The sequence below is a fragment of the Mycothermus thermophilus genome, assembly GCF_041956435.1.
Source record: "Mycothermus thermophilus strain CBS 625.91 unplaced genomic scaffold VTJ04scaffold_5, whole genome shotgun sequence".
Lineage (NCBI taxonomy): Eukaryota > Fungi > Ascomycota > Sordariomycetes > Sordariales > Chaetomiaceae > Mycothermus > Mycothermus thermophilus.
In genome coordinates, this window is record NW_027191431.1 from 1 (window position 1) to 27836 (window position 27836).

Below are 27836 nucleotides of genomic sequence, written 5' to 3' on the forward strand. Positions count from 1 at the left end.
TTATTAGCGGTTTGGAGGTATACACCGGCCACAACCCTGAGGCACGCCACCCGGATCGAATATTCTGAGCCGTAATAGCCTCTTTCCGAGCGGCTGCAAGGCAGGAAAGTAGGACTCGTTTATCCAGAACGCTAGAATCTGTAATGGAGCTGTAGTGGGAGACCTTCTTTCGGTACGCCGCCTTCAGAGGGCCGAATACGGCTAGGTCGAGGGGTTGCAGCACGTGGGAGGTGTGCGGCGGTAAGTATAGGCAGTGGATATTATTCTGGAAGCAAAGCTATATAAATTCATCGTCGGTGTGGCTGTCGTGGCCGTCGAGAATAAGCAAACGCTTCTGAGAAGGATCACAGGGTCGGGTCCGGGGGATGAAGACATGTCGAAGCCATTCGTACGCAACCGACGTATTTGTCCAGCCTTTCTCGGTTGCGGTGAATTTCCAGTCCTTATACTCGCTTTTCTCTATAGGAAACCATTGTTGTTGTATGTATTCGCCCTCGAAAATGACGGTGGGTGGGAGAAACGACCCGGTAGCTGAGACGCATTCTACGAACGAGGTCCAGGTCCGTGAACTGGGCTTTTTTCTCTGGGTCGTGCGAACTTCCGAACTCCCAACCACCAGGCCATTAGTTCCGAGGCCTTCCATTAAGCCATATTCATCCATATTCCACCTATTCTCCGGAAGAATGGCCTGGATAGCTAGGATACGGAGGTAGTTGAACCAGGGCCGAATAACTTCACTCGTAGCCCCATTTACGCGAGCCGAATCGATTTGCCGAGGTCTCTGGGTTCGAAGGGCAGGGTTCCGAGCAATTAATCGTCGTACCCAACGCTTCCCGACCTTAGGGTGGTCGGGGTTCGAGAGGGCGAGGATCCGTTCCGCAAAGTAGCGAAGTTGGCCGTGGCTTGGAGGGTAGCCGAGAGCGTGTTGAGTCAGGGCCCATTCCACTAGACGTTTTTCCTGGGCCGGGCTAAGGGACTGAAGGTGTTGGAAGGCTTCCGTGCGCGAGGTGTGCACATTGTTGACGTGTTTCGAGAGGGTGCCTCGCCGGACCCCGAATTCGAGGGCGATTCTGTTCAGGCCGTGTTTCTGAAGCTTATATTTCTCAACTGCAGCCTGCAAATCAGCCTCAGTATAGGCCATTCTGGGAAGTTCAACTTACAAAAAAACCGGGCTCGAAAAGGTGCTTTTTGAGGTTGTTGGAGTTGTTGGAAAGAAGGAAGTAGAAGAAGTCGGCGTGGGTTACGAAGTGTTTCGAAAGTGGGGGTGTTTCGGAACCGGGGTCCTTGGCTTATTAAGAGAGCTTACTGTCTAAGAACAAAGACTTAAAAACAAAAGCTTAAATGTCGCTCATATATACACGTCTGAGTGCTCAGGACCGAGCTCTGACCTCCCAGTCCCCCTGATCTGTCTAGCGTCATTGCCTCCGGGATACCAGCATCAGCGCCTCTCCACGTAGTCCTCAGGAGTATGGAATAGAGCTTAATGCCTCAGGCCTCACAGCTTGACCCTGACGCCTCAATTCTGTGACAGTTGGGGATTCAAATAGGCCCGAGTTCGGCCCCGAAAGCCACGTCCAATAAAGCATAGGAAGATAGTAGTGTATTTAACGATGACGTAAAAACTGGATACAATATATATATATATTCTCCTACACCGCTGTGCCCTTGGTCAGGGCTCGCCGGTCCTTCTTCTGCTAGTATACAGGAAAAAACCGTGCCCGTAGGCCGGGTAAAAAAACCTGTATCCCTCCTCTAGAACAACTGGATACAAAGCATATTACTCAGTACAGCCGCAAGTGGCAGGAGAAAAACCCACCCAACCGCTACGAAATCTCAGACGGCATTTCGGAAACGCAGTAATCAACGCTTGTTATTGTTATCGCTCTCTTGTTTTCGTCGTTACTATAAGGTTGACAACACGTACCATAGGTGCCCTGCGCTGTTTACTCGTATCAACCTCTATCTGACCATAACTTCAACCGGAGCAATATATTTCCAACAGAGCTCCCTGCCCCTTCCTGCCAACGCGGGGCATATCTCCCGTAATCGATCTTGTAGTATGCCCTCTACGCTCTTTCTACGGTCCTTATATATCTAATACCCCTCTTTCTGTCCGTCTGTCCTCGAGTACTTTACTCAAATGACTCTTTTATAGAAATCCTCTAGACAAGGAAGGGAAGTAAACCATTACTTCTGCTGCTACTAGCCTTAATCGCCTAAGTCTTTGTGACGGGACTTACGGACTTTTCCCTCTTATTTTATATTACCCCTCGTTTTGTTGCTCCTCCTCTGCTTCCTTTAGCTGCATCCACAAATCCCTCATTCCCTCGATATTTTCATGTTCTTCGCCTCCATAGAACTTCCACAAGATGTCTGCCTCCTTAACAAAGTACCGTGCCCGTTCCAAATCCCCAAGCATGATGTATGCCTTTGCGAACTGTGGGTAATACTGGACAAGTTGTGGATGAAGCTCCTCAAGCTCAATCAAGCGAGTGGCCTCCTTGATGAGTTGGCCCACCCTTTCATGTCCTAGCTCCAAAGGCTGTCGCAAGCTGCGATAGATTTCCAGAATTCTTTCTCTTCGAGCATCAGACATGTCTCTTTCCTCACGAGATGCCGTACAGAGGGAGCATCTGCAGCCAAAGCCCCAAGCGCTGAGCACTTCTCTTCTCTCTTCGTACGTGTATCCAAGGGGCGCGTCTGTCGTTTGTGAGCTTTCGTATATCCAAGCATTCTGTGTAGCCATAACTTACAGCTATGTGCAATTTCCTCCCCCGGTTGAATATCCCGAAGAGCGATAACCTCTGTTGCCATGCTGCTTGGGACATATCGCCAATACACACTGGTGCATGGTTGGTTAGCTGCTGTTCTTGAAAGTCATTTTATTAAGTGTTGGAAACATACTTTGGTCGACAGTTGTGGTTGACTCTCTGTCCCAAGGACAAACCGTTAGCCTGAGATGTGACGCAAGATTCAGTCACATCTAGAGTAAACCAGGGAGTATTCTTACCGAGCCGTCGACGAACAGGGCCAGATGCTGTGCTCCTCCTATCTCAATCCCAAAACCATTTGTTCGAAGGATGTCGAGAATGGGATCTCCCCCCGTGCTTCGTGCTAACGCCATGATGGACTCTTGCTGACGAGGATCGAGTCGACGCAATGCTTTCCTCATCATGAGTCTTTGTTGTCGCTCATTGTATCGGCCGTCATTGAGAAAGTCCAGTCGAACAATGAGAACAGGAAATCCAACCATGACTGTTTGATGCTTGAGAATTTTGTGCTTGGCAACTGCTCCCTTGCCGCGTCCTGGCATATCCTTGATGACGTAGGCGACCGTTCTGTTCTTCCCATCTTGTCCGCCATCAATAATATGTTGTCTCAGCTGAGAGGAGACGCGCGAATCATCCAAGTATTCCACCATACTGGCAGCAAGATCTGACGTTGTGATGATGCTGAGCCCCTGGTTTCCTCGGAATTCGGCAGACGTAAAGACACAATCTGGCGGTCCGGGTTCTTGGTCTTCAGGGTCGAGACAGAATGGTTCTTGTAACCAGGGGGACCAGTCGGTTGGAAGCGGACAAAGTGTGCGTCCTGGCTCTATGTGCAAGTTGGATATCGCCTGGAAGTCGGAAGATGAGCATGTCGCCCAGTTTTTGACCTGCTCAAGGCATTGGGTTGACTTTGTTGACCAGAGCAAGACAAGCAACGAAATTACAGACCTCATTTCAAGGCCTTGCATCTCGCTAGTTTACTCCGTACTGCGTGACTTTGTCAATCCAGCTGTCCAGAGCTTGGAGCTGCTTCAAGTTGGTCGATTACCGAAATGCTTCTCGTGGCTGAGGCTATGATGGGCATGAGGTTGAGACCGGACAGGGAACGATGATGATGACACCTGTAACTTTCGATCAAAGGGAAGTAGCCGATCGGTTAAACAGCATGATAACGAGCTTGTATATGGCATACAACAGTGCCCATGTAGTGGTTCCCTTGGCTCTCATTTATCCGGCACAGATTATTGAAATATCGCCGTGATTGTATTTTACGTCTTGGACAGCTACACGCGCTTCAGGTTCAACGGTAAGCAGGCTGTCACTATCTCCTTATGAGACCCGCCCGCCAGGGTTTTTGACTTCACTGACACATTGAATGAAAATTGCTTTTTTGTCTAGGTATGGTAGTTGGCTGATACATGCATCCTCAGGTGTCCTGCTCTGCAACCTGGCTCCAAGATTACTGGGCTTCAGCTCGCCTACTCAAGTCGTTCTGATTCTCTTGTGGTTCTACTGACTGTTGTGTCTCTTCATATGAACGAAGATTCCTGCGATTCTTTGTTTTTCCTTCATGCTCCCTGTTTCTTCCTCACACACATGCAAACTCAAACACACACATGCACATGCACACGCACACACCAATGCTCCCTCATACTCTCTTTCTTCCTCTGTATGCATGTGTATGTGCGTGTGTGTGTATGTGTGTTTTACATTCTTGGTTGCTTCCCTTTTCTCCTTCCTTCCGCTCTTTCTTTTCTTTGTCGGGATGTTTGACAGACAAAAAGAGGTGGTGTCATCTTCGAGGAAGTTGGCCCGCCAATCAAATGCTCCACCCACATCCCAAAGCAGAGGCATGGGCATTCCAGCGATCGTTCGCTCCTATGGTGGTTTGAGCCAATCACTTTGGCAGGACTTCCAAGGTGGGACCGAACACAGCCAATCGATACGCCTCCAAGGGCACCCCGGAAAAAGAGAAAGAAAAAAAGGAAAATGGGAGAGAAAAAAGAAGTGAAGCCTGGAGCACAAAGCAGATTCTCCATTTTTCCTCTTCTTTCTTTGTCCTCGTCACCCTTTCGCGAACTGCCCGTCTGCCATTTTTCTTTCTCAACCATCCCACCTGCCCAGTATATCAAACCTCAAGTCCTTTTACCCATCCAAATCTGTTTCGATTTCTTTTCCTTGTTCCTTCTTTTCTTCAATCAACGACAGGCCGCACGTCGCCTCAGACTTCTCTCGTTGATTCATCATCTCCACAACTCTCTCCATGCCTCCGATGTCGAAACGGTCCTCTCACAGAGAACCGATGGTACGTTTGACTCTTTGCGTTTGCATTTCAATCTGTTCTGCTCAGATCTCCACTCTGCTTTTGCATCTCCTCTTGCTTTGTCTTTGTTGTGTTGTTTATTCTCCTCTTTCGAGGGTCTGGGGATTTTGTGCGATGTTCAAGCTGCCTGGCATTTATCCATGAATATGGACGGAAAATGGGAAAGAATGAGAAGAAAATCCGCCGACCATAATCAAACACACACTCTTCTGATTGAGCTGGACTGATTTATGATAGCATCAGGGCTCAGAGCCGGACTCGGCACCTCAAAACAGCATCACGGTTGCTTCTGGCCCGCCGACTTCGACAGTCAACGGCGACGGAAGTGAGACGGAATCTGCTCGCAGTAGCCCAGAAACCATGGAGCAACATGCAGATGAGTCTCCGGTCGGGCCGGGTATCCCTATCCGCGGCAACAGGGAGTGCAGTGATGCAAAGGGCAACAAGGACTCCGGAAACGGCGGTGATGCTGACAGTAACGGAGTACTGCCGGGAATGCCCTCGGTGAAGTCTGCTGGTCGAGATAACTACGACTACGAGTTCTCTGACCTGGACGAGATCACTGTTCGTCAACTCAACGAGGACATTCTTGCCTACCGGTATGACTTGGATTACTGCAAGGCGCAGCTCGAGGAAGCGGATTTGACTCCTCAGGAAACACGTACACTGCAGCTGCGTACTCTTGACTTGAATCACCAAATACGGCACTGCCAACACCGCATCGAACTGATCAGGGCCCAGTCCCGAAAACAAGGGTCCCGCCAACGACACGGAACACTTTCCCTCGGCTCCTATCAAAACAGCGGCGCTGTGGCCGGCAGCAGTGGCAGACAATCTCGGGCTGGTGCTGGAGAGAATGGAACCTCTCTTCTTTCCAACAAGCGCGAAAGTGGAGGTTCGGCTCTTGCCCCAGGGAAGCGTCCTGGATTGGAGGAGGAGCAAGGAAGTTCGAAACGGGCCAGGATGGAATCTCCTTTTGAACACGATGCAGCCCACGACCAAGAAGAAGGAGTCAACACATCACTGCAGCGACTCGGCTTCTGGAAGTGTCGCCTCTGCTCAGCCCCCAAGTACCTTCTTGCCGGGGCTGGTCGGTCTCCGGCCATGCCTTGCAAGTGGCCTCTCAAAGATATTTCCAAGATGATCACGCATTTCACCGAAATGCACGGTGAACACACACCTGCTGAGCGATGCATGGAGCTTGGTGCGGCGCTTCGGCATAATCGTATGAAACCTCCTGACTGTTTTCTTGACTTGTACAAGTTCACGCTAACACGCATTTTAGGTGGTCCATTCGAGTACTGGCTTCGGAGGACTCGTTCGCAGAAGATTGGCGACGGCAGCATTATCGAGGACTGTTTGGAGACGCTCCTCAGCGGTGATATGCCGGACTTGTTAAGGCGTCACAGCCGCGCTGCCGCAGGGATGGCCACACGTTAAGCGGCACTTCCTGTCATAATATTCCCTTGCGTTGAGTTCGATTCTGACATTAATTATTGGCATTGCATTTGGTTGGAGTTGCGCGAGTCTACCAAACCAGGAGTGGAACCTGCAGACGGTCACGGACATCATGCTTCTCTTACAATGATCCAGGGTTGATAGTCAAGCTCATCAATGGAGGTATTATTATTCATCCTTGACATGCCGAGTCTATCTTGACCGACTGTTTCTCCGTCTAGCCAGCAGCATACCACGCCGTGAAAGCCAATCCATGTTTCCATATCTGCCACTTTCGACCGCTTTTCCAACAAAGACTCCTCGCGCAAGGGGCTGTCCTCTGAGCCCTTCCCTCATGAAAACAGGTTAGTGGCCTCCTCGATCTAGGTTGCTGCTCAGCCATTGTTATAATTATGTTCATTTTGCGCATGTGAGCCCCCTGCTTTAATAACACTCTGTCACACAATCCTTTGTTGAAAAGCCACTCAGGTCGCATCCAAGTAAACATAGTACCTCGGTATTTCCCTATAATTCCATTTTTTGATTTTTACGTAAGATACAGGTTACTTAGCAGTCCCTGTAAGTAGCGTCAAGTCATGAGAGTGACATCTCAGGAGGCGAGGCAGGATTATTATATTATTATTATTACAGCGACATCTTCCTCTTAGTATTGATCTGGGCGATGTTAAAAGTACAGGAAGGCCAATGTTGTTTTCGGATTTTATCAAGATCGGACCAGCGTCCCGGGGAGGTATGGACATTTGTATTAATAAACTGATATCTCGATCTCTCAACCTAACCTAGAGTGTATCTCCGACAAGACCCATAAGCACAGGTCCCAGACGATATCATAGATGGCTCGAACTCGGGCTAGATTGTGGTTCATTGCTCGTCTGCATTCCAACCGACGTAGCCACTCCTCGTCCGCCGCGTACTCTTCATGATCAACTCTTGGACCAATCTTCAGCCATCTTCTTGAACCCACTCGCAATTCTGAGGATGTTGCCGGGGATTCCATTGGCTCTAATTATATCTCCACCCCGGACTGCATGTGAACTGAGGTGCGGGGATTGCGGGGCCTGTTTGACTGCCCGAGCTCTGAGCAAAACGTCGTTCCACATTACATGGATGGCTGTCTGGTTGGGCAACAAGAATCACCATGATAGTAGCCCAACTGCAGCAAGCCAAGCCAGAAAGTTCGGTGTTGTCAAGTCATAGGACCAATTGCCCCCATCGGAGGCTTGTGGAATCCAAAAAGATCTTTGTGCATCTGACAGTTACACCGACATGTACTTGGTGGACAGCAAGCGGAGGACTTGAGTCAGCTTCCACGATATTTCACACGACTCTCTTCCTTTTTGCCTGCCTTGAGAAATTAGGCTTGGGCGATAAACCGGGGACGCTTGCTGGTTCACATCTAAATTAGCAACGATGGCCAACGTCGGCATTGAAGTGACATCGACGGATGACATCGCCATGGCCAAGCAGGGTGAGGCAGTTCGGGCACGGGCTCATCCATTGGGACCTCTCACTGCCCAAGAAATCCTTGATACCGCCTCCTTGATCCGGGCCTGCTGGCCCGAAGAGAGCGAATGCCGCTTCAAGGTGCTCACCTTGCTCGAGCCTCCAAAGTCACAATTACTCCCCTATCTGATGGCCGAGCGGTCTGGACAACCTCCAGGACATATAGACCGAAAGGCGTTCGTGGTGTACTCCATCCGAGGGACGGTGAGCATAACACTTGTCCACCCTTCTGGGGCCCGCTGACTGACTGAGACAACTAGCACAACGTCCATGAGGCAGTTGTCAATCTAACAACCAGGAAGGTCGAGAGAAATGCTAAGCTCGGGCCATTTATGCACCCGAACTCTGACAGCGAGGAGCTTTTTGCTGTGGAGAAAGCGGTATTGAACCACCCTGATGTCCAAGCCGAGATAGCCAAGCTTGAGCTTCCCGCCGGGACCGTGGTGGTGTCTGACCCCTGGATTTATGGTATGGTGCCTGTGTGCGACCGATGGTGCGAGCCACTTTGCTGACGATGTGGAATCAGGCTCCGATGGGGTGAACGAGGGGAAGTTCTTCGATCATAAACGCCTCATGCACTGCTTTCTTTACATGAGAGACCCCCAAAATCCGACAGAGCCTGACAGTTGTCACTATTCCTTCCCGCTCCCTGTCCTTCCCGTGATTGACCCAGTAACTCTGGAGTTGATCCGCATCGATATCTTGCCAACCGGGCTTGATGAGAAGGTCAAGCCTCTCACCCCCTGGAAACCGGTTCCACCCAACGAGTATATACCGGAGGCACAGAAGGACATGCGTGTCGACATCAAACCCCTGCGTGTCGTCCAACCCGAAGGAGCCTCTTTCACCGTTGAGAATTTCTCGGAATTGGGACGCCTCATCCGGTGGCAAAAGTGGGAGCTTAAGGTTGGCTTTAACCAGCGTGAGGGAATGGTGTTGTATGACGTCCATTACGACAACAAGCCTCTTTTCTACCGTTTGAGCTTGTCAGACATGTGCATCCCTTACGGGGACCCGCGGCACCCATTCCATCGGAAAGCGGCCTTCGATCTCGGAGACGTGGGCGCTGGGGTCATGGCCAATAACCTGCAGCTCGGATGCGACTGTCTCGGCAGCATCTACTACATCAGCGGCGTTCTGGCTGATACGAATGGGAAGCCTGTGGACATGCCTAATGTCATTTGCGTTCATGAACAGGATGCTGGCATCCTTTGGAAACACACCAACTACCGAACGAACCGAGCAGTCGTAGTGCGTAACCGGGAATTGGTGTTGCAAACCATTCTCACGGTCAGCAACTACGAGTATATTTTGGCATGGATCTTCAACACAGCGGGCGACATCACGTACGAGGCGCGGGCTACCGGGATTCTGTCCACTCAGCCCGTTGACCTTGAGCTAACCAAGACACCTCATCCGTTCGGGACAGTGGTGCATCCTGGGGTTCTGGGCGGCTATCACCAACACTTCTTCAGCCTCCGCGTCGACCCGATGGTAGCTGGACCTGGAAATGCAGTTGTGTACGACGAGGCTGTGGCGCTTCCTCGTGATCCTCTCCTCAACCCCCACGGGGTGGGCTATACAACACGCCGGACCGAGATCAAGACGTCAGGGGGATACGACTTGAATGTCGGCGCGAACCGAACCTTCAAGATAGTCAACCCTTCAGTGCGCAACTCAGTCAATGGGGCAGCCGTTGGGTACAAACTCATGGTACCACCGATGCAGCCGATCCTCGCAGACGCCGACAGCTTCCACAGCAGGCGAGCTGAATTTGCCGATCACAGCATTTACGTGACCCGTTATGCCGATGGCGAGCTATACGCCGGCGGCCTCTACACAAACCAGAGTCGTGGCGGAACCGGCGTGCGCAGCTGGGCGAACCGCAAAGACAGTTTGGCTGGGGGTGACCCAGTTATTTGGGTGCAGTTTGGCATCAACCACATTCCCCGGGTCGAGGACTTCCCTGTCATGCCCGTGGAGACGCTCCGCGTTATGATGAGGCCTGTTAACTTCTTTGATCGGAACCCAGCAATCGACGTTCCGTCGAGCAGGCAGGAAGTCAACTGCAGCGTGGCCCTGAACGGACCAGGAGCTGGACTGAAGGAGAACATCAAGAGAATGTCACTTGGCGTTGATGATGGACAGGGACAGGACCCTAAAGTGACCGAAGCTGGCGCATCTCGAGGCTCTCCGTGTGTTTGTCCTTGAATATGTGACAATGCCCGTTCGGGATGAGCAATTGCTGTCGGGAAGTTCTGCCTGGGTCGGCTTCCAGCTGCTAGAGATGATGAACACAGAGAGGCATGGTGGATACAACAGATTGTAGCGTTAAGCGTCTGCTTCAGCAATTCTAAGGTACCTTAATTGGTCACGTAATCGTTTTCACTGTTGGACTTACTGCCATTAGGTTATTCCGAGTAGGGGTTGTTCGGAGTACTCGTAGATGGTACAACAAAAAGGAGGCATGTGCTTCCGTTTGGGACTCTTTCTAACCGACCCACCCTCGACGTCATCAACCCCACCGTTTTCCCGCCCCTGTTCCTCCCTATCGCGTCACATGAACATCATGCACGAAACAAAGTGATTGTGAGACAAGTTCCTGTTAGAGACATACGAGTACTTGATACGCCATCAAAGGAGGACATCAAGCGCTTCGGTGTGTCATTCCACCTGGAGTGGTGTTCTGAATCAGTTTTCTGAGAACCGTCCAAATCATGAACACATCGGGCTTTTGTCTTTTCCAGCTTGCTTGCCCACTGACAAGCACTCTCGGACGTCTTTCAAGATCTAACCCTTAGGTTTTCGCAGAGCTTCCACCAGCACCCAGCTGCTCCTCGGCTTTCGCAACAACATTGCCCGTTTGTCGAATCTTGATCCCTCCTGTCAACATCTGTAGGGTCCCGCTTATTTGGGATACACGAGCCACGCCTACGAAGATGTCGCAACAGCGGCCGCAGGGAGCGCACCTGACGCTCTTGGACCTCCCCCCACCGCCATCCAACCCCGACACCCCATCAGATGTGCCGTGAGTCTACACAAGCAACCCGGAAGTCATCGCATGCCAATGACGAGGGCAACTCGGCAGCATTGCTAACCGGTCTTAATAGAGGAACGCCGACCAGTACAACCACATCTCTTTCCGCCCTCTCAACAACTGCCATCAAAGACGGTCATCGCGGCACCATCTATCACCGAAACCACCTGCACAACCCATCACCCAATAGCCTCGAAGCCGAACGTGCCGACCGCATCAGCCGATTGACTGGCTTGTCGAACGTCTCGACTCTGCATACTTCGATCACAGGACAGCAGCGCCACAATGCTGGTTCTCAACAGACGACGCCAACTTCGTCCGGGTTCCCAGCGATCCCTACTGGCATTGCCCTCACGCCAGCTTACTTTGATGCTGCCGGCCAGCCAGTGGCAATAACCAAGACGAGCACAGTCGGATCAGCGAGCGCAACGGAGAGCGTCGGGGGACAGACAGCACCGTCCACTGAGGTCGGCGATCACTATACCACAACCGACGACCGAGACGATGACATGTTCACCGAAATGGACTCGATTAGCGCCAGCGGTTATACGGGCCCCGATGTCATGGACGAAGATTTGGACAACCTTGCATCTCAAAGTGTTGGGGGATATGATGATCGCATCTCGGATGACGGCAATGCGAGCTTGGTTGGGTTTGGTGAAGGCGCGGGCAGCACACTTTCTGGCCCGATCTACCAACGTCGCCCCCCTGTTTCCCAGGGTGGAGCCGGCGGACCAGCTTCTGTGTTCACCTCGCCGCCCGAGCGCAGCAGCTCCTGGTACAGCGAGGAGGCAGTTTCTCTCTCGAGCCCCAATCCGCACGCTGGCGGCCCAGCCATGAGCCAGTCGGCAGCTCGCGAGATGCTTGAGGCACGGATGTTGGATGGCGTTGCTGTTGACCACTCTGCTCCAGGAGACCGGCCAGCGAGTGAAGGGCGCGCAGTGACGCCGGTCAACAACGATGGCGGCGACGATGATGTTTTTGTCGACACGACGACATGCGGTCCCGTCCCAGTACGGACCTCGCCCACGGCCTCCGAGCCTGTCGCAAGCGAAAGACCGCTGCATCACACTCAACGTCCGACAGCACGGCGCCACCCTCGTCAACACCACCACCCCAGCCATGCGCCACGATCCCAACAGTACCCATCGCTATCCTCATCAACGTCGTCGTCGCCATCATCGGCGCGCAGCATGGCGGAGCACCTGCTTCGCGAACGGCGAGAGGAGGGCGATAGCCGTGTTGTGGGTAGATCGCTGGTCGGAAGCCGAGCGGAAAGGTAGACTGGGGTGAATAGGACTCGTTCCTCTCCTGCTTTTGCCTACTGTGCAAGGGAGGCTTCGGTGGCACTCATATCTGCGCTAGTCAGTCGTTACTGTTCGCTTTCTGAGAAGACTTCGAGTGTTGTCGCGGGCTGGACTCCTTTTTAATGGGTTGTATATCGGCGGGTATGGCCTGGGTGTGGGGATCGGAGTACGGTCTAATTTACTTTTCCTGGGATCTTTGTGAGCTATCTCATGAAAGTACTGGTCTTTGCATTTGTGAGAACAATCATATTAGGGCTGGCTAGGGGTTGGATGCGTCATTGCTCCTAAGAATGTCACACGTTGACCGGGTGGCCAAGGAAATCATGTAGAAAACAAGAAGTGTATACAAGAAACTTGCGCTCCGAGTTGAGTCGGAATCCTTCGTCCGCGACTTGGCGTACAACGCCCTCAACTCCTGGCCTGGAATGTCCGTGGAATCCCTTCATCTCAAGGCTTCTATAACCATCCGTGTCCTATGCTACTGCGATGACCGCTTCTGGCCGGGCAGCTTCGCGGGTATATCCTCCATATCATCCATATCACTGCTTATCACACTCATGGACCTTGTGCCGTTCAACCCCTCCCTCTCAGAATTGACGCGACTTGCCTTCAGCCCGTTGACGCCATTTTGCGATGCCGAATCCTTAGAGGATTTGGACTTTTTGCGCTTTGGGGTCCCAACTTCTTCCCCAGAAGAAGACCCTCGGGGACGCTTCTTCGATGATGCTGGCTTCTCAGAACCTCGGGAAGAGGGCCGAGAATCTTCCATCCTTTCGTCGCTATCTGGCTGTGCAGTCTCATCCTGGTTTCTTAGCACCTCGGTCTTCCGGGCTCTGTTCTGGAGTCCTATGGACCGCACGTCATCGGCTTCCTCGCTTAGTGATGCCTGAGACGAAGCTGTCCCTAGCTCCGGACTTGACGCCCTCTTTGATCGGTGGCGTTGCTCTGATGTCGACTTAGGGTGCTCGTTTGAGGCAACGGGATTTTCCAAGTTTTCGACAGCCACCTCTTCCGGGACTCCATGCTCATCCTCCTGCTCCTCGGAGCTGTCATTTGACGGTGCTGCGTTTGCTTTGTCCTGCTTCTTCCTTTTCTCCCGGTGAGACTTTGAGGACTTCTTGTGTCGTCGTTTGGGAGAAGCGGAAGGCTCGCCATCGTTGTCGCCATCTCTGTCTCCGGCTCGCTCGGCATCCCCAAATCCGCCTTCTCTCTCGTACATGTCGCAAAGGTACTGTGCACAGTCGACGGTCGTCATCCGTTCCCACCCTGGCACGGCCTTGCGCAGCCGGCCCCAAGTGACTAGAAGGGCCCGGCGCTCGTACTTTCCCCCAAAAAGGTCATCAACAATCGACTTCCATTCGATTTTGGAATCGGATCTGACATTCTGCTCGCGAACCGCACGCATCAGATTGTACTTGTCGTCGCTGGTGATCCTCTGGATGTCGAGACGAGCTTTGTCCAATCTCCAAGAAGAGCCAGGAGGGAGAACGGTGGGGATTTGGTCGGGCAGCGGCTCGGCAGCGCGAATCCTCTTCCATTTCTCCATGCATTGAAGACGAGACCTTGTGTAGCCCATGGCTTCGCTGATGTCAAGCCAATTGATGAGCTTTTCGGGAGATTGATTGCTCCCACGCTTCATGTTCTTGCGTATCTTCTCGATTGACTGCTCAACCAAGTCACGGAAGCGCTCCTCCTCACTCTCGGACCAGACATCAGTTTTGGCTGTCCCGCGGCAGACTAGATAATTCCGCCACCGGTCGCGCACGTCTTTCTGGTGCCGATTGATCATGCCAGCGATGAGGCTCCATTTCTTGCCATGCCGTTCCACCAAGTCTGCCAACTCCTCGTCTTGCTCAGGGGTCCACGTTCCACGTGCCGCAAAGTTGTGAAAACGCAATCGGCACCAGCTAATCAGCTTTTTGCGGGGTCTCGATGGACAGGCATCTTGGATGGTCTCCCAGAATTGGCCAACGAGCGGGTGCTTGCTCGCCTGGGGGTTCTCATGGATCATCTGGTTGAGCGCTTCTTGGGTCAACCCCTCGTTCTCCCGGAATTGCTCGACAGCACTGATGATCTGGTTCTGCTCTGCTGAAGAAAGAGGACCGGACCGGTATTGAGAACGTTGTGAGGCTTGGCCATCCTCGTTGTCGTTCTCAGAGTTGGGTCGTCTCGACTTCCGACCTTTCGCCTTCGCCTTCGCCTGAGGAGCCGTTTGTTGGGTGCTGGATGCCGCAGCTGACTGGCTGCTTCGAGTTTGTCGCCTGGGGCGAGGGGGTGATACGATTTCATCAGCCGGGAGTTCTTCGAAAGCATGGGCGTTCTCTTCTTCTTCTTCTCGTCGCTCCTGCCGTTCAAAAACAGGGGCCTTTGCCTTTCTCCTGGCACTGTAATTGGATCTTGAGGCACGGATTGGCGTGGGATGGTGACTTAAGAGAGCGGGAGGCTGTTGCTGCTGCTCATCAGGGACTTCATTCTCCTGGACTTCATTCTCCTGGATTTCATTCTCGGCATCGACATGTTTTTCTTTCGTAACAGAGGATCCGCGGTCCGTGCCATTGGGCTCCTCTTCTGCCTCGGACGATTCGTCTTCAGCATCGAGGGCCTCTTGTTTCACGTTGCCGGGCTCTTCTTCGCCGCCAGTATCCTCATCAGTAGCCTGTGACTGGCTTCTCCGCGAAGTCGGTCTATCGTCTGGATCGGAGAGGTCGTGGGCGTTAGACAGGATGGGTTCCGAGGCATCGCTGGGGGTGGAATCGCGACGAGGCAATGAGTAATCGTCGACATCATAAGCCAGCGGGTGGTCCAAGTCGTTCACGCCCTCTGGCTCCGAGGGCGCCTTGACAGGTTGGTGGTCGAGTTCAGGCGAGCCCAAGTCTGGGGATGCCTGTGGCGAAACCACAGTTGGTTCAGGCTCGTGGCTGACGGAAGCCGCGGTGGCAAAAGCGTCTGCGCCAGGGAACGGCGACATAGAATCATTCAATCCCGAAACGACTCCCTTGAATGTATGCGCACCCGGGAACGGGGGACGCGACATAGGCAAATCTTCCTCGGCTTCTGCCTTCTCCTGTCCTGCGCTCGAGTTGCTGTCGTCAACTGCATCATCGTCGTTTGCGGGAGCTGAATCGCCAAAACCCCCGTCGGAAGCCATTGAAGACCGGGATAATGGGCGTTTTTTCCGCGACTTGGAGTCGCTGCTTCGTCGATCGCGCTTTCTTTGTGGTGTTGTACTGGGAGCAACATCATCGCCAGATTCTTGGGCACGACCGTGGTCGTTGCTGGCAGAACCTTCGGGAATATCATCCAGCATGAGCTCCCTTCCTTCTTCCTTGCCCAATGTCGACTCTTCAAACTCCCCATCTTCTTCTGGTTCCGCTTTTTCCAAACCCTCTTCGCGCCAGGCCTCATGTGATTCATGGAGCGGAACGGTTGGGCCTTCAACGATGTTCGGCGGGGGTGCGGCTGATCGGCGAGACCGTTTCCGGGTGTTCTCAACCACGGTACTGTTCGCCTCCAGCTCATCTCTGTCCGATTTCCTCCGCTTTTTTGACGATCGGTCCTTCTTTTTCTTGGTCGGCTTGGGTTGCGTTGCAGGCCAACCATCTTGAGAGGGCGATGGGGGTTGGGCAGAAAACGGAAGCGGTTGACTGGCGTGCTGAGGGTGAATGATCGGGGATGGGGAGCGACTCTGATCGGCTACGGACCCTGGTGGAATACCTCGACCTCGCCGGTGACGCCGGCGCCAGGCCAGTGAGGCCGGGGAGCCTGGGGATGCTGAACCATGAATTTCTGCGGCAATGGCCGGAGGCATTGTCGATGGCACGGGTGGTATATCGTCGTCGTCCGGGGAAAGTTGGTCGTCGCGTGGGAGGGGTGAGAGGGACCGCGACCTTCCGTCGGGAAATTCTGGTCTGCTATGTTCGTTGCCCATGATGCATCTTGGGGCACGGTGTCAAGGAGCTAGAAATTTCATTGACGCCCGTGTCTTGACATTAGCAGTCTGACAATCAGATGCAAGGGACGGTGGTTGAATGTAAGCAATGGCAGGTGTGTTTATGTTCTTCGAGAAATCGATAAAGTAAGGCCGGCCCTCGAGTCGTGGAGCTCCGCGCGCGGTTGCTCGAATTGACGGTCGATGTTTTCGCGTCGTCGCATTTTTTGGAGAGATTGGCGGATGGGCACCCAGTCCACTTACCCGGTAAAGTTAGCGGGGGTGTGGGGCCGATGGATCGATCCATTCCTTTCTGGGTATGACGGCTGAAGGTGATTGCACGTGCCTGCATGTTCAACCGACAGATACATGCAACTGCAACCGAGATGGGAGAACGTTGGCCGCACAGCGACTCTGGACTTCTTTGGACTGAGATACTTAGGAGATACTAATCGTATTCAATTGCGGCCACCCCCCCCCCCAAAAAATTAAGCGTAGTTAGGCAGGTTAAAAGTGGATGAGGATCCATATATCTACCTACCTACATCCTGAGGTGACTTATTCCCTACAATGTGTTCTTTATAAGACGGCAACAGGACAACAGAGCTTGATGAAATGTTATTTTCGACCAACACCAAGGGATGCCCAATGCCTTGCTGTCTTCATTATCCCCGAGGATGTATAGATTACTGCGGACGGCTTGGATCTGCAAACCAAAGGGGAAATCATCGGGGATGTTGCGCAATATGTGCAAACGACCACCTCCGGTTACTTGCTGACAGTTCCGCTGCTTGTTCCCGCAAAGTTCCAACGACCATTTCCAGTATCCTCAGCCTCGCTCTCAGGCCGGTGCTTCAACACTTTCGAGCCTTGTCTCCGCAATGTCGAAATGCTGAGGACCCTCTTTATCTTTCTGAACTTGGACTCTGGAGGGTTGTCTGGACTCCATCGTGAGATCGGAGGAGAATCTCCGTCCGCTGTCGGAGTGGTTGGTCTGGATTGGAGGGGTTTCCTTGTGAACAGTGACTTTGATCTCTTCAAACCAGCAGCCGAGCTAACCGTGGCGGAAGCATTCAACGTGGACTGAGGTATGATTGGAGGGTGTTGCAAGAAACTCGGTGTGCTCAATACGAAACTGCGAAGTTCTGCCCGAAGAGGGTCATTTTGGGTCCCCAATCTCGCCTTCATCATCTCAGCCGTCGGCTGCAAGAGAGGATTTGTGTCGTGGCGCTGCTTGTGCACTCGGGGAATCGAGGTCAAGTATATCCCACTCGCTGTTCGTGTGGTCGTGGCAGAGAGAAAGATGGATGGCCTAGCTTCCGGTTCCTGTATTTCTTTTGAGTCATCTTTTGTCATTCCCACTGGTTGTTTGTTGCCATCTAGGACTGGTAGTGCTCGAGTACGAGGCAGCTTATGAGGCCCTTGCGCAATGATCTGCTCTGTCAACACCTGATTCTTCAAATGAACTGTGCCAGGCTCTGACTCAAACGACTCCATGATCGGCGACTCCGGGGCATCACTCGTGGTAGTAGGATGTGTTCCAGTGTACGGGGTTCTGGCATTTCTTGGGCGGGCTGAGCCATTGCTGGCATTTGGACCTTTCCCCGGGCTTTGCGGGAGCGGCTTGTCGCAAAGGAGTCTTCTCAGTTCGGGGGAAGATAGTCGGGATCGGCATATTGTTGGGCCCGACGCGCTTTGCGGAGGTCTAGTAGGATGTTGTGGTTTGTTGACGGTAACTTGGGGTCGTGGTCTCCCTTCAAGGTGCTGGTTTGATAACCCAGAATAGGATAATTCGGATACACCAGACCTCGCTGCATGTTGAGATGGATTGGTAACTTTTCGGAGTCTCTCCCGGAACGCCGTCAGTGACAGGGGCGGTTTGTGAAACTCGGCTGCTGATGGGGTGTGGGCGATGGTGCGTAAGTGTTGAATATTCCCAGCATGAAAATCCGCATTGGAACCGGCGCCAAGCTCCTCTGGACTTGAGTGAGTGATGGAACCCAACTCTCCTGTATGTGCTTGCTTCTCTGTAGCCATCTCCATGCCCAACTCGCCACGCCTCTCCCATCAACACTTGCCCACTGAATGGCGACATCGTTGGCTTTATCTTCCCACCTCCGTCGACCAGACATCCAGGTGTTGAAGTCAGCGATAGCAATCCGACCAACGTTTCATGCTTTCCAGTGCTCCGATAGGTGCGTCGTGGCGGAGAAAATGGAGCAGACTGCGAATATTGCAAGGTAACCTTTGAAGTTGACGATCCTTGGTCTGGGATCTCACTCTGGAGTCGCTGTTGCCGATCTCCTAGGAGATTTGAGTGCCATGGTTTTGTTCCTTCCTTTCCGTAGCATGGGCTTGTGAACCTGGAGCGACTCAACACCACATCCATACCCTGCCTGGAACCGTTCTCTGTTGTCGGATTTTCGTAACACCTTCCTTGTCCTTGGAGCGTTGAGGGGAGTGGAGGCAATGACTTGAACGGTGCCTGGAGGGAAAGACGGGCAGGCGTGACAGAGGTGCAGTTTCGAAGATGGAGAGGCGGCGGATAAAGCAATGAGACTGGCGTCATGCCTGGCATTTGTGTGCCATCAATCTCACCAGCCCAGGCATCATCCACAAGCACATCAATTAAAGATAAAAGTCCGGTTTTCCTTTGGCCATCCATGTGCTTCTTTTCCACAAAATCACCTCGCCCGCTTGGTTCCTCATCCAGAATTTCCGAGTCTGGTCGAGTATTTGTGGTGAGAGCAGCTCGTAGTCGACTAGGTTCAACGAGTAATGAGTGCTTTCCGGGTTGTAGTCTTTCTCGCTCTGCTTGAAACTCGATGAGGGAGCTGTTCCACCTCCGGGTCTCTCGAGAGACTTGGTCGCTAACGTCATAGTAGTGAGCGATCTGCCACAACTCAACTTCGATCTCGGCGATCGTAAGTTTTGTATGAAGATTATTTGGCTCTTCCTCGGTTTGCTTTGGGAGGTTAGTGGTATCGGTCGTATGCAAATCCATCTCAGAAAGCAAAAGTCGTTGAACGACGAATACCTGTTCAAAGGAGGGACAGTTAGTGTCGAGATTGTAGCCACAAGTCATGGGCCCTTACCAGCTACTCCCGCAGGCTCAGTTAATGGAATTGACTGGGTAGTGGATTTTGTACATGTCCAAATCGACAGTATTGGCAGTGTGATAGTGAGGTATGTGTCAAGAGCAAGTTCTGTTGTCAAAAGTTGACAAGGTGCTGGGTCGGGACAATGAATGAATGGCATTGTGATGTGGGATGCAGAGTCGGTTCATTGTGAAATTTTCTGGAGGGCTTTTCATTGTTCCCCAGGTTCCGCACACCCCTTTAAGACATCAGGTATGTGTTTGTGCAGGATTACTTCAGACAAGACGGTAACGTGGGCAACATATTGTACATGATCTTGGTCGCCATCACACGTCGGGATATTGGCTCTGGCACAACAGAGCGTCGACGCTCCCCATAAATATTTGCTTTGGTATGGCATGGAGGAAGTTGTCAGTCAATGCGACATAAAAGTTCAACGTGATAAAGGAACAACGTCACCGCGCCAATCCGGCTGCTACTGATGTACATATTGATGGTAGGTGCAGAGTGAGAGCGTAAATTCCACACCTTCAGAGGTTGTCCAAGCTACCTGACTTCCTCTACCATGATGTGGAGTTTTCTTTTCTTCCCACCGATAGGCTCGTGCAATCATCTTGTGTTGTCTTGGCCATCACAGTCCTTGGAGTTGGAGAGAGGTCACTGGCCTGTGTTGAAGACTTTTGCCCTACTGTCTCAGAGAGTAGAGACAAAATGTAGGCATTTGTAGTCGAATTCCAACCGCACACACTCTAGCACCCTTCTACCAATCTCATGTCTTCTGACACTTCCAATCCAAGCATGTTTGTTTGGAAACTCAGGGGCTCAGGGGCTCTTTTTCAGGACGACAGCGACAGCTGTTGACAGCTGTGACCAGCTGACTGCCCTGCGGCTGCGACCCCGGCGAGTTCGGTCCATGCCAAGGCCGGCCCCGTGCCTCCTCCCTTGGCAGCCATGGACCTCGCTAAATTCTAGACCACCCAAGGGATTGGCTTGGGAACCAAAACCGCTCTGTGTCGCGCAGACCTCGACCCCAAGGCCAACATCGTGGCACCAAAGCCACATCCACTCCCTTAGCTCATTCTATTCACTCATTTTATCTTCTGCTTGTCTTCAGCTACGTTCCTTCGTTTAATACTCGTCTTTATTGTTTCAGAAGAACTCGTTCATTGTTTCTCACCTAAGTAATTCTCCTTTACGTGGTGCTTCTGCCCCTTTTTTGCATGCCCAATGTTGTTCACAAGAGCGGGATTTCGCTTGACGATGGCCCCAAGGGCCCATCATACCTTCTTGAAGAGACACCCTCGATCGGTGTCTGCGAGCTGGAGAGCATGCCAAAGGCAACTGCATTCATCTGGTACGTTCAATCATTTTTCAGTTCCTTTCCTCCCACTTATCTCAGGGCTATGGGCGTCTTCCCTCACTCTAAATGCACTCTGGGTCTTTTCATTTGGGGGACTAAGTTAGCTCTTGATTGCCTATGCTTCCTCACATACTCAGATGAGAGCCGTCGTGTGTATGTGTCACTTTAAGCCTGTCGTGGGTAAAAAGACGCTAAGCCTCGTTTCCGTGTCAAAACCGGCGGTGGGCATTGTGCAACCCAGCAGTTCACGACTTCCGGACATTAGTTGAATGAAATGCCTTTGTTGCTTTCTGTTGGGCTCTTGTCATTTAATGTCAGTCTTTAGGTAGACTAACAGTGTCACATAGGAGCGTATCGTTCTACATCACGAGCATGGGAAGCGGAGTTTCACCAAGTGCCGCCGCCACCTCCACCTGAGCCCTCACTCCTTTATAAGATGTTCGAAGCAGCGGCAACTTCTTTTGCTTCCATTCTTGTACTCGGCACTGGCTTTGCGCTGGCTGCGTATGGCTACCACAAGGGCTACAAGTACATGGTGCTCCACAAGATGGAAAACGCCTTTGAGCCTGGTGATCCTGTCCTCGAACTTGCCGCGATTGGGAAGGACCTGCCTCCTCCCAAGACCGCCGCAGCGACGCATTGGGTAGAGAGGCCCGAGCAGGCTCTTGTAGACGACATCGTCGCAGGTCGCGTTGGTGGCCATTATCACCTGTTCATTGGTGAGAAGGGGACTGGCAAGAGCAGCATGCTGTTGGAGGCGATGCGCAAGATTGACGGGGATGGCGTCGCCATGTTTGAGGCGCATGCGGATCTGGAGATCTTTCGAATTCGATTGGGCAAGGCACTTGACTACGAATTCCACGAAGACTACATCGGCGGCTACTTCAGCGAACGTGGACCAAGGGATACGACAGCCTTGTTGGACATTGAGCGTGCTCTCAACAAGTTGGAAAAGGTGGCGCTCCGGAGGCGTCGCAAAGTTGGTCGACCCCTCGTCGTCATCATCAACCAAATGCACCTTATTCGCGACGATGATGACGGCAAGGACCTGATCGAGCTCCTTCAGCAGCGCGCCGAGCAGTGGGCGGCCGCGAATTTGGTGACCATGGTCTTCAACAGTGATGACTACTGGGTCTACGAGCGGCTGAAACAGCTGGCGACGCGTATGGAAGTGCTCACTATCACGGACCTACCCAAGGCTCAGGCGACTGCCGCCCTCCGGAACTACCGTCAGCGCTACTTCCACGAAGTTCCATCGTCTGAGATTCTCGAGCAGGTCTATGAACGCGTCGGCGGCCGACTGAACTTCTTAAATCGTGTTGCCAAGAGTGAGAACATGCTTGAAGCATGCGAGAAGATCAAGGAAATGGAAAAGACTTGGTTTTTGAACCAATGTTGGATTTTGGGAGAGGAGATGGATGACGACGTGATGGATCAACAGAAGTGGGCTGTAAGCGAAGACAATCCCCTCGCTATTCAGTTCCTGAGGAGTATTTCTTATGCTAATTCCTTCGCTCAATCCAGGCTGCTGCTGTCGTCTTGGCTACTGCGCTAGTGGACAAGGAGAAGGAGATGGAGACCACGTATGACCCTGTTGAGGGCCATATCTTGCCATCCTATCCTCTCTACAAAGCCCAGGAAATCATGACGCGCGTCGACTTCGTGCGCGCGTTTGACCGCCTCAACCTGTTCAGCATCACCAGCGATGCCCAAGTCCGCGCAAGCTCCGTACCTATGCACCATGCCTTCCGCGAGATTGTGGCTCAACCAGGCTTCCGCGAACACCTCCAAGGCACCATCGATCGCATCTCCGCCATCGAGAGCCTTGGACGTACGCGCGAGTTGGTTGCGAAGGATCTTGTTCTTGGTGGCAAGTACGAAATTCGCAAAGTTGCCGGTGGGGTGGACGTAACCTTGAAGGAGAAGGAGGAAGAAGGCGGAGACGATTGAGGTATGGAGGATGGAGGTATGAGGTTGAAAAACAGCGTGCTTGGGATCAATGGGAAAGATATCAGTGTTAATGGAGACTGTACATATGTGCAACAGCTGTATAATCACAAGCGAGGTCCTCATGCGCTGTCTCGCGGTTATGTTATCTCGTTGGTACCTATCTCGGTACTTCTTGTGTCTGGACCAGATCTTCTTCGGCCTGAGAGTAACATCCGAGTAACGGGACTGTACTTTTCCTTACACGCACAACTTCCCAAGGAAAGCGTTTATTGTCCATGTCTTCCGGACTCCAGTATCTGAGTCAAACCCGTGTATTTTGATCCCGTTGTGCCTAATTCTGTAGTCATGTCCTGTTTTCCATCATGTATCCTTCCCTTTTCTTGCCAAACCAGCCAGTTATCATGTGTCCCAGACCTTTGATACCCAAAACCTGTACGATCCTTCCTTGTCCATGCCCGTCCAGTCACCCAATAACCCAATGCTTTACCGAACGCCAATATAAATGACCGAACTGGAGCTTGTGCGTGATAAAAACAAAGACATGAAGCTCCCAAAAGTACCCCGAGTTTGAAGATAATACAATCCTTGGTTCCGGAAAAGACAGGATGAAAATATACAAGGAAACGCCAAACGAAGGTGGTGAAAGGGAGGAGTCCGGAGAGAACGGACGAACTGAAACATAAACCGACTCCAATAGAACCATGGGAGAGACCGGAGCCGTGCTTTGAGCCATGACATAGGACAGTTGCTTCCGGCTTCTGCGAACAGAGGATTTGGGCTCTCAGGCTGGGACGAAGTCGAGCCCCAGCCTCTGTGCGACAGCAGGCCAATCCCAAACTGCGACCCAGTCACCTTCTCGCATGAGACGCCAGACCTCCTCAAGGACGTCAAGGACGCGATCGGCATTGCGAAGCCCGGTGTAGGCTCGGACGGTTCGAATCGCCGCGCGCATCCGCCGTTGCTGCGGCGGACTGAAGCATGCCGTGCCAACCAGGAAGCAGGGCAAAAGTAGCAAACGCTGACACGGGTCGTTAGGCTTGAATGATTCGAGTAATGCAAGGGATTCCTCTACGGCCTGGATGACGGTAGGATCGAGGTTGGGCGGCCGTCGCACTGGTGCAGGAGATGCGGCTCGACTACTGCCGCCATCAAGAGTGCTGTCTTCATCGCCAGCTTCGTTGTTTCGCGACGAATCCTCAGAGAGAAGCGGGATGGTGTTTGGAACGTGTTCGCCATTTGTCGATGCCGAGATCGTCGGTGAGGAGGCGCAACTTGTCGACGCAGATTGGGGAGGCGTGTTCACTGAAGATGGTGCGAGGCGAGAAGCAAGGAGGGTGGAGGCAGATGACAAAGATGTCGTGGATGAGGTATGAGACGATGGCGAGGACATGGATGGGATATAGACAGTCCGATGCAAGTATATCCACATCATCTGCTTGTATAACAGAGTGACCTGTGCCCGACTATCGCCTGCTGGCCACCGACAGGTCCACCCTCGTATGGCGGCGTCAATGTCGACCGCGGGATAGATCTCTCCATAGTCGACGGGCAGGTCCACTCCGTTCATCATCTTTTTCCGGATCCTGTTCCGCATGGCCGTGATGTCGGAGAGGTAGCACAGGAGACCGTCGGTAACACCTAGCAACCGAGGCTTGTAGTCAGGAGGGAAGGGGGCTGGTCGTTTGCCGGCCACGCACACACCAGGGTCACACACCGAGTATATAAGCTCGTCGGCAATGGCGTAGTAGTGGAAGAACTCGGCGATGAACGATGAGTAGTCTGAGTCGGGAGGCGGCGAATCGGATGCAAGTTTGCGGTACGCAGACAGGTGCACTTGGTATCCTCGAGCCGACTCGTTGTCGACAAGGGACTCGAGAAAGAAGCAGAGCATCTGGCCGTGCTGCGCTGCGACCACGGTTTTGTCCGCCCGGTCGATTGCCTCCAAATCTCTGAGGGACCGCTTGAGTGCTTCTTGAGAGTGGTAGACACCGCGCTCACGTAAAGCCTGGAGCGTTGTGCCCGGATTATTCCTGAGGATATTTTTTCCGTAAGGAGTATTGAAGTCGATGTGCTTGCTCGCCAGGCTTAAGATGGAGTGCATGAGGCCATCGTGTTGGACAGCGAGGGGGATGATGAACTCCCTGAAGGCATTTGCTTGTTCTTCTTCGGCAGTCAAGATGGTGCTGAGGCGTTCGTTGTAATGCTTCCAGAAGACTCGGTCTTCGACAGTTTCTAAGCCGCTGAATAGAGGATGCATTGTAATGGACGGCAAGGCGATAGATTTTCGGCGTTCTGCCGCCTGGTATTAGACGCGCCCTGGCGCAACACGCGGTTCGATTCGACCCACCTTCCTCGGCCCTCTCCTTGCCGCTCTTCCAGATCTGCTTCTCTGGGTATCCTTCGCAAACCACTGCGTTTTTCTCGCAGTTCATGCCTGGCACATAATGGTCAGGAGGGGGGGAGTCCCGCTGGAGACGTGGGAGGACAAATTCGGCTTACAACGCGGTTTCGCCTCATCGCACTTCTTCTTGCGCTTCCGGCACGTCAAGCACCCGGTTTTGGATCTGCCCTTGGTGACTTTGTTCGTGGAAACGTTTGGCACGAGGGGATGCTTCCGCGGTCGTCCTCTTGGCCGCTTGGGCTTGGTCTCGTCCCCGGGAGCGCGCGGCAAACCCGTATTGGCCTGGTAGGGCGTCGATGAAGCCTCTTCGACGTCATCCATGCGGAAATCGTCATCCTCGACTGGTTCCAGCTTTGGGACAGTTGAGGGCTCGCCGGGAATAGGTCCCATATAAACCGAATCTCTCTGCGTTCCATGGCTCTCTGGCCCGCGACTTTGGGAATGAATGCGGTCACGGTAATAACTGAGTTGCCAGGTCTCCGCGTGGTCAAGAGACGTGACCGGGAGAGTCTCAGTGACAGAAGAAGAAGAATCTGAAGGAGATGCGAGATGGGAGGCCGAAGCGGTGTTTGCGACAGGTGAGGGTTCGAGGCCATTGCTGACAGGTGACAGTTGGTCTGTCTTGCTAAGTCCAGATGTAGAGGTCGACAGTGATGTCGAGGTGGAGTAGGACGAGAGTGAGCCCAGCCACGGCGGCGACGGTCCGGGCAAATGCATGCTGCGATCAACTTCCATTCTGTGGCTATCCGACCAGCGCAGGTCCCCGTTGCCAGACACGACAGCAAGACGACGGTCCATGGCTTTTCGGTCGGGAGACCTGCCAACTCAGCGACAAGGGGCGAGCTGCGGAGAATTGATGAATCTGGTTGGGAGAGGGCGCCCCGGTCTTATGGCGAAACTGACGAAACAACTGCGGGCAGGGAACGCCTCTGCGGGTGGGAGCCACTGGCTTCTCAACCAGGTGAAAGAAAGGGGGCCAGCCTTGGTTGGCCCCGCGATCCTTTGCAAGTCAGGCTAGAGGATATCGGTGGCAGAATACTCGGAGGTGATATAGTTAAAGAGGCAGCGCATTGTTGGGAGAAAGAGATGATGAGAAGGTAGGGGATGTATAAAGGAGGAAGGGCAGAGCTCTCAGGTTCGGGAGACTCTTTCAAGGCTCGGAGGAGCCCATGAACGTGCCACCAGGGGTGGTTTAAACGCCCCAGCCTAAGGGGACAAGCGCCCTGTTGGTTGGCGCGGTACTTTCGACACAGTATACGAGGCGCACCACTGGGAGATGCCCAGAACGGGGCTACAGCGAGGCCATCAAGTCAGCACCGTCCATGCCTGGGAAACTCATGGTCCTCAGCGGGGCACCCTCCTTGGGGGATGCTGGGGCTGTTCTGCATGTGTCACTCCCCTCCTCCAGGCATACCAGTTACGTATCATACAAGTGTTGTATCCGATGAGGAATAGACCTCCTTGACAGGGCGACAGGCCGACTCTGTACCTGGAAGTACTAGTTCATATCCAAGAGACTTCTTTCGCCTGGGTGCCTAGGTACGTAGAGGTCATCCATAGGTGTCTCTGGAGGTGGTTGGTTTTACGGACGGGTTGCTCATAAGCCTCTCGGTAATTCATACCAGATACATCATAGGCAACAGATATCAACAATTCTGGAGCCTCCAATTGTTGGAACAATGGAAACTTGTTTGGGTACCTCAGGATTGTGAACCCAGAGCGTCAATAAGGAGCGCGGGGTGGCGGGGAAGCATTGGGGAAAACCTAGGGCAGATGAGTGGAGGGGCTCGACAAGCGGGGTGCTGTGGGGAGCCCAGAGATGGAAAGGAAACAAGGCGCCCCGCCCGGAACATTTTGACTCGATTAGGTAACAGTCGACATTCTCCATGTACGGTACCTCACGTCGACCCGCTGAGGGGAAGTCGACGGGGGAGGCAGATTTTGCTCTAGATTTCACCATCAGTTCGTCCCGTTGTTTGTCGCGCCTCGGTTGTTGGGTTGCGAGATTATCTCATGGATGCCGATTGCATAGGGATCTTTTACTGGAAACAGAGATACATCGCAGCCTGCATGCAGGATAACTACATACACCTTCGATCCTCGCGCTCATCTCAGGTCCAGCCCAACGAACATCCGGAGATAATTTGGTGCCCTGAGGTGCAGCGGCATTTCGCCTGACCAAGCATGTCTTCTAGCCACCATCAGGGCTTAGAAGGTCCCAGTTCCCAAGTGCTCTCTCTCCCCTTGGAACTCCTTGACATCCAACCCATGACCACACCCTGGAGGCTCAGCTTCGCTGCTGTGCCGCCAAGGCCACCGGTGCTCCAGGAGGCATTGTGCCTCGCCGGGGTTGCTGGTCGTCAGTACTAGACAGTTGTCTTGTCCGTGCTTCCATCTCCCAGTGCTACCTGTTGCTCATCGTGAGCAGTTGTTGCGGCTGTTGGGCATTCATCAAACGCGGGGTAATCCGGCATGCCTCCAACCAACCGACCGGCCTGGGCCAAACCATGGAGATAGGTAAATGAGGTGAGGTAGTAGGTATCTCCAAGATCCCGTCTTGCACTCGAGCCTCCAAATGAAATCATGTTGTGGGGTGCATGTCGGCCCAACCCAACGCTAACATTCCACGGTCCTCTCAAACAAAAACCGACAGGGCTTTGGCTCCGATTCCATGCTGCAAGTCTCTTACCTAGGGGTTGC

General features: G+C 52.9%; 8 protein-coding genes across 8 annotated transcripts; 4 read left to right on the forward strand and 4 right to left on the reverse strand.

Annotated features, from left to right (window-relative positions):
- Positions 1-277: 277 nt before the first annotated feature.
- On the reverse strand, positions 278-3124 carry VTJ04DRAFT_7034 (uncharacterized protein; the record flags this gene model as incomplete). Its single annotated transcript, XM_069365317.1, has 6 exons — positions 278-1114; positions 1161-1288; positions 2623-2700; positions 2754-2842; positions 2905-2930; positions 3011-3124. 6 exons carry the CDS (start codon positions 3122-3124, stop codon positions 278-280), a joined length of 1272 nt encoding a protein of 423 aa, XP_069216363.1.
- A 1919-nt stretch (positions 3125-5043) lies between these two features.
- Positions 5044-6534, forward strand: VTJ04DRAFT_7035 (uncharacterized protein; the record flags this gene model as incomplete). The annotated part of the gene is made up of 3 exons (XM_069365318.1): positions 5044-5076; positions 5332-6319; positions 6380-6534. The coding sequence occupies 3 exons, from the start codon at positions 5044-5046 to the stop codon at positions 6532-6534; spliced, it is 1176 nt and encodes a 391-aa protein (XP_069216364.1).
- Positions 6535-7962: 1428 nt separating this feature from the next.
- Positions 7963-10266, forward strand: VTJ04DRAFT_7036 (uncharacterized protein; the record flags this gene model as incomplete). Its single annotated transcript, XM_069365319.1, has 3 exons — positions 7963-8259; positions 8316-8523; positions 8582-10266. The coding sequence occupies 3 exons, from the start codon at positions 7963-7965 to the stop codon at positions 10264-10266; spliced, it is 2190 nt and encodes a 729-aa protein (XP_069216365.1).
- Positions 10267-10994: 728 nt separating this feature from the next.
- Positions 10995-12375, forward strand: VTJ04DRAFT_7037 (uncharacterized protein; the record flags this gene model as incomplete). Its single annotated transcript, XM_069365320.1, has 2 exons — positions 10995-11083; positions 11166-12375. 2 exons carry the CDS (start codon positions 10995-10997, stop codon positions 12373-12375), a joined length of 1299 nt encoding a protein of 432 aa, XP_069216366.1.
- A 502-nt stretch (positions 12376-12877) lies between these two features.
- Positions 12878-16207, reverse strand: VTJ04DRAFT_7038 (uncharacterized protein; the record flags this gene model as incomplete). The annotated part of the gene is made up of 1 exon (XM_069365321.1): positions 12878-16207. One exon carries the CDS (start codon positions 16205-16207, stop codon positions 12878-12880), a length of 3330 nt encoding a protein of 1109 aa, XP_069216367.1.
- Positions 16208-20652: 4445 nt separating this feature from the next.
- On the forward strand, positions 20653-22735 carry VTJ04DRAFT_7039 (uncharacterized protein; the record flags this gene model as incomplete). Its single annotated transcript, XM_069365322.1, has 3 exons — positions 20653-20779; positions 21133-22235; positions 22310-22735. 3 exons carry the CDS (start codon positions 20653-20655, stop codon positions 22733-22735), a joined length of 1656 nt encoding a protein of 551 aa, XP_069216368.1.
- A 463-nt stretch (positions 22736-23198) lies between these two features.
- On the reverse strand, positions 23199-23468 carry VTJ04DRAFT_7040 (uncharacterized protein; the record flags this gene model as incomplete). Its single annotated transcript, XM_069365324.1, has 1 exon — positions 23199-23468. The coding sequence occupies one exon, from the start codon at positions 23466-23468 to the stop codon at positions 23199-23201; it is 270 nt and encodes an 89-aa protein (XP_069216369.1).
- Positions 23469-23516: 48 nt separating this feature from the next.
- VTJ04DRAFT_7041 (uncharacterized protein) lies at positions 23517-25934 on the reverse strand (the record flags this gene model as incomplete). The annotated part of the gene is made up of 3 exons (XM_069365325.1): positions 23517-25027; positions 25083-25169; positions 25235-25934. 3 exons carry the CDS (start codon positions 25932-25934, stop codon positions 23517-23519), a joined length of 2298 nt encoding a protein of 765 aa, XP_069216370.1.
- Positions 25935-27836: the final 1902 nt, after the last annotated feature.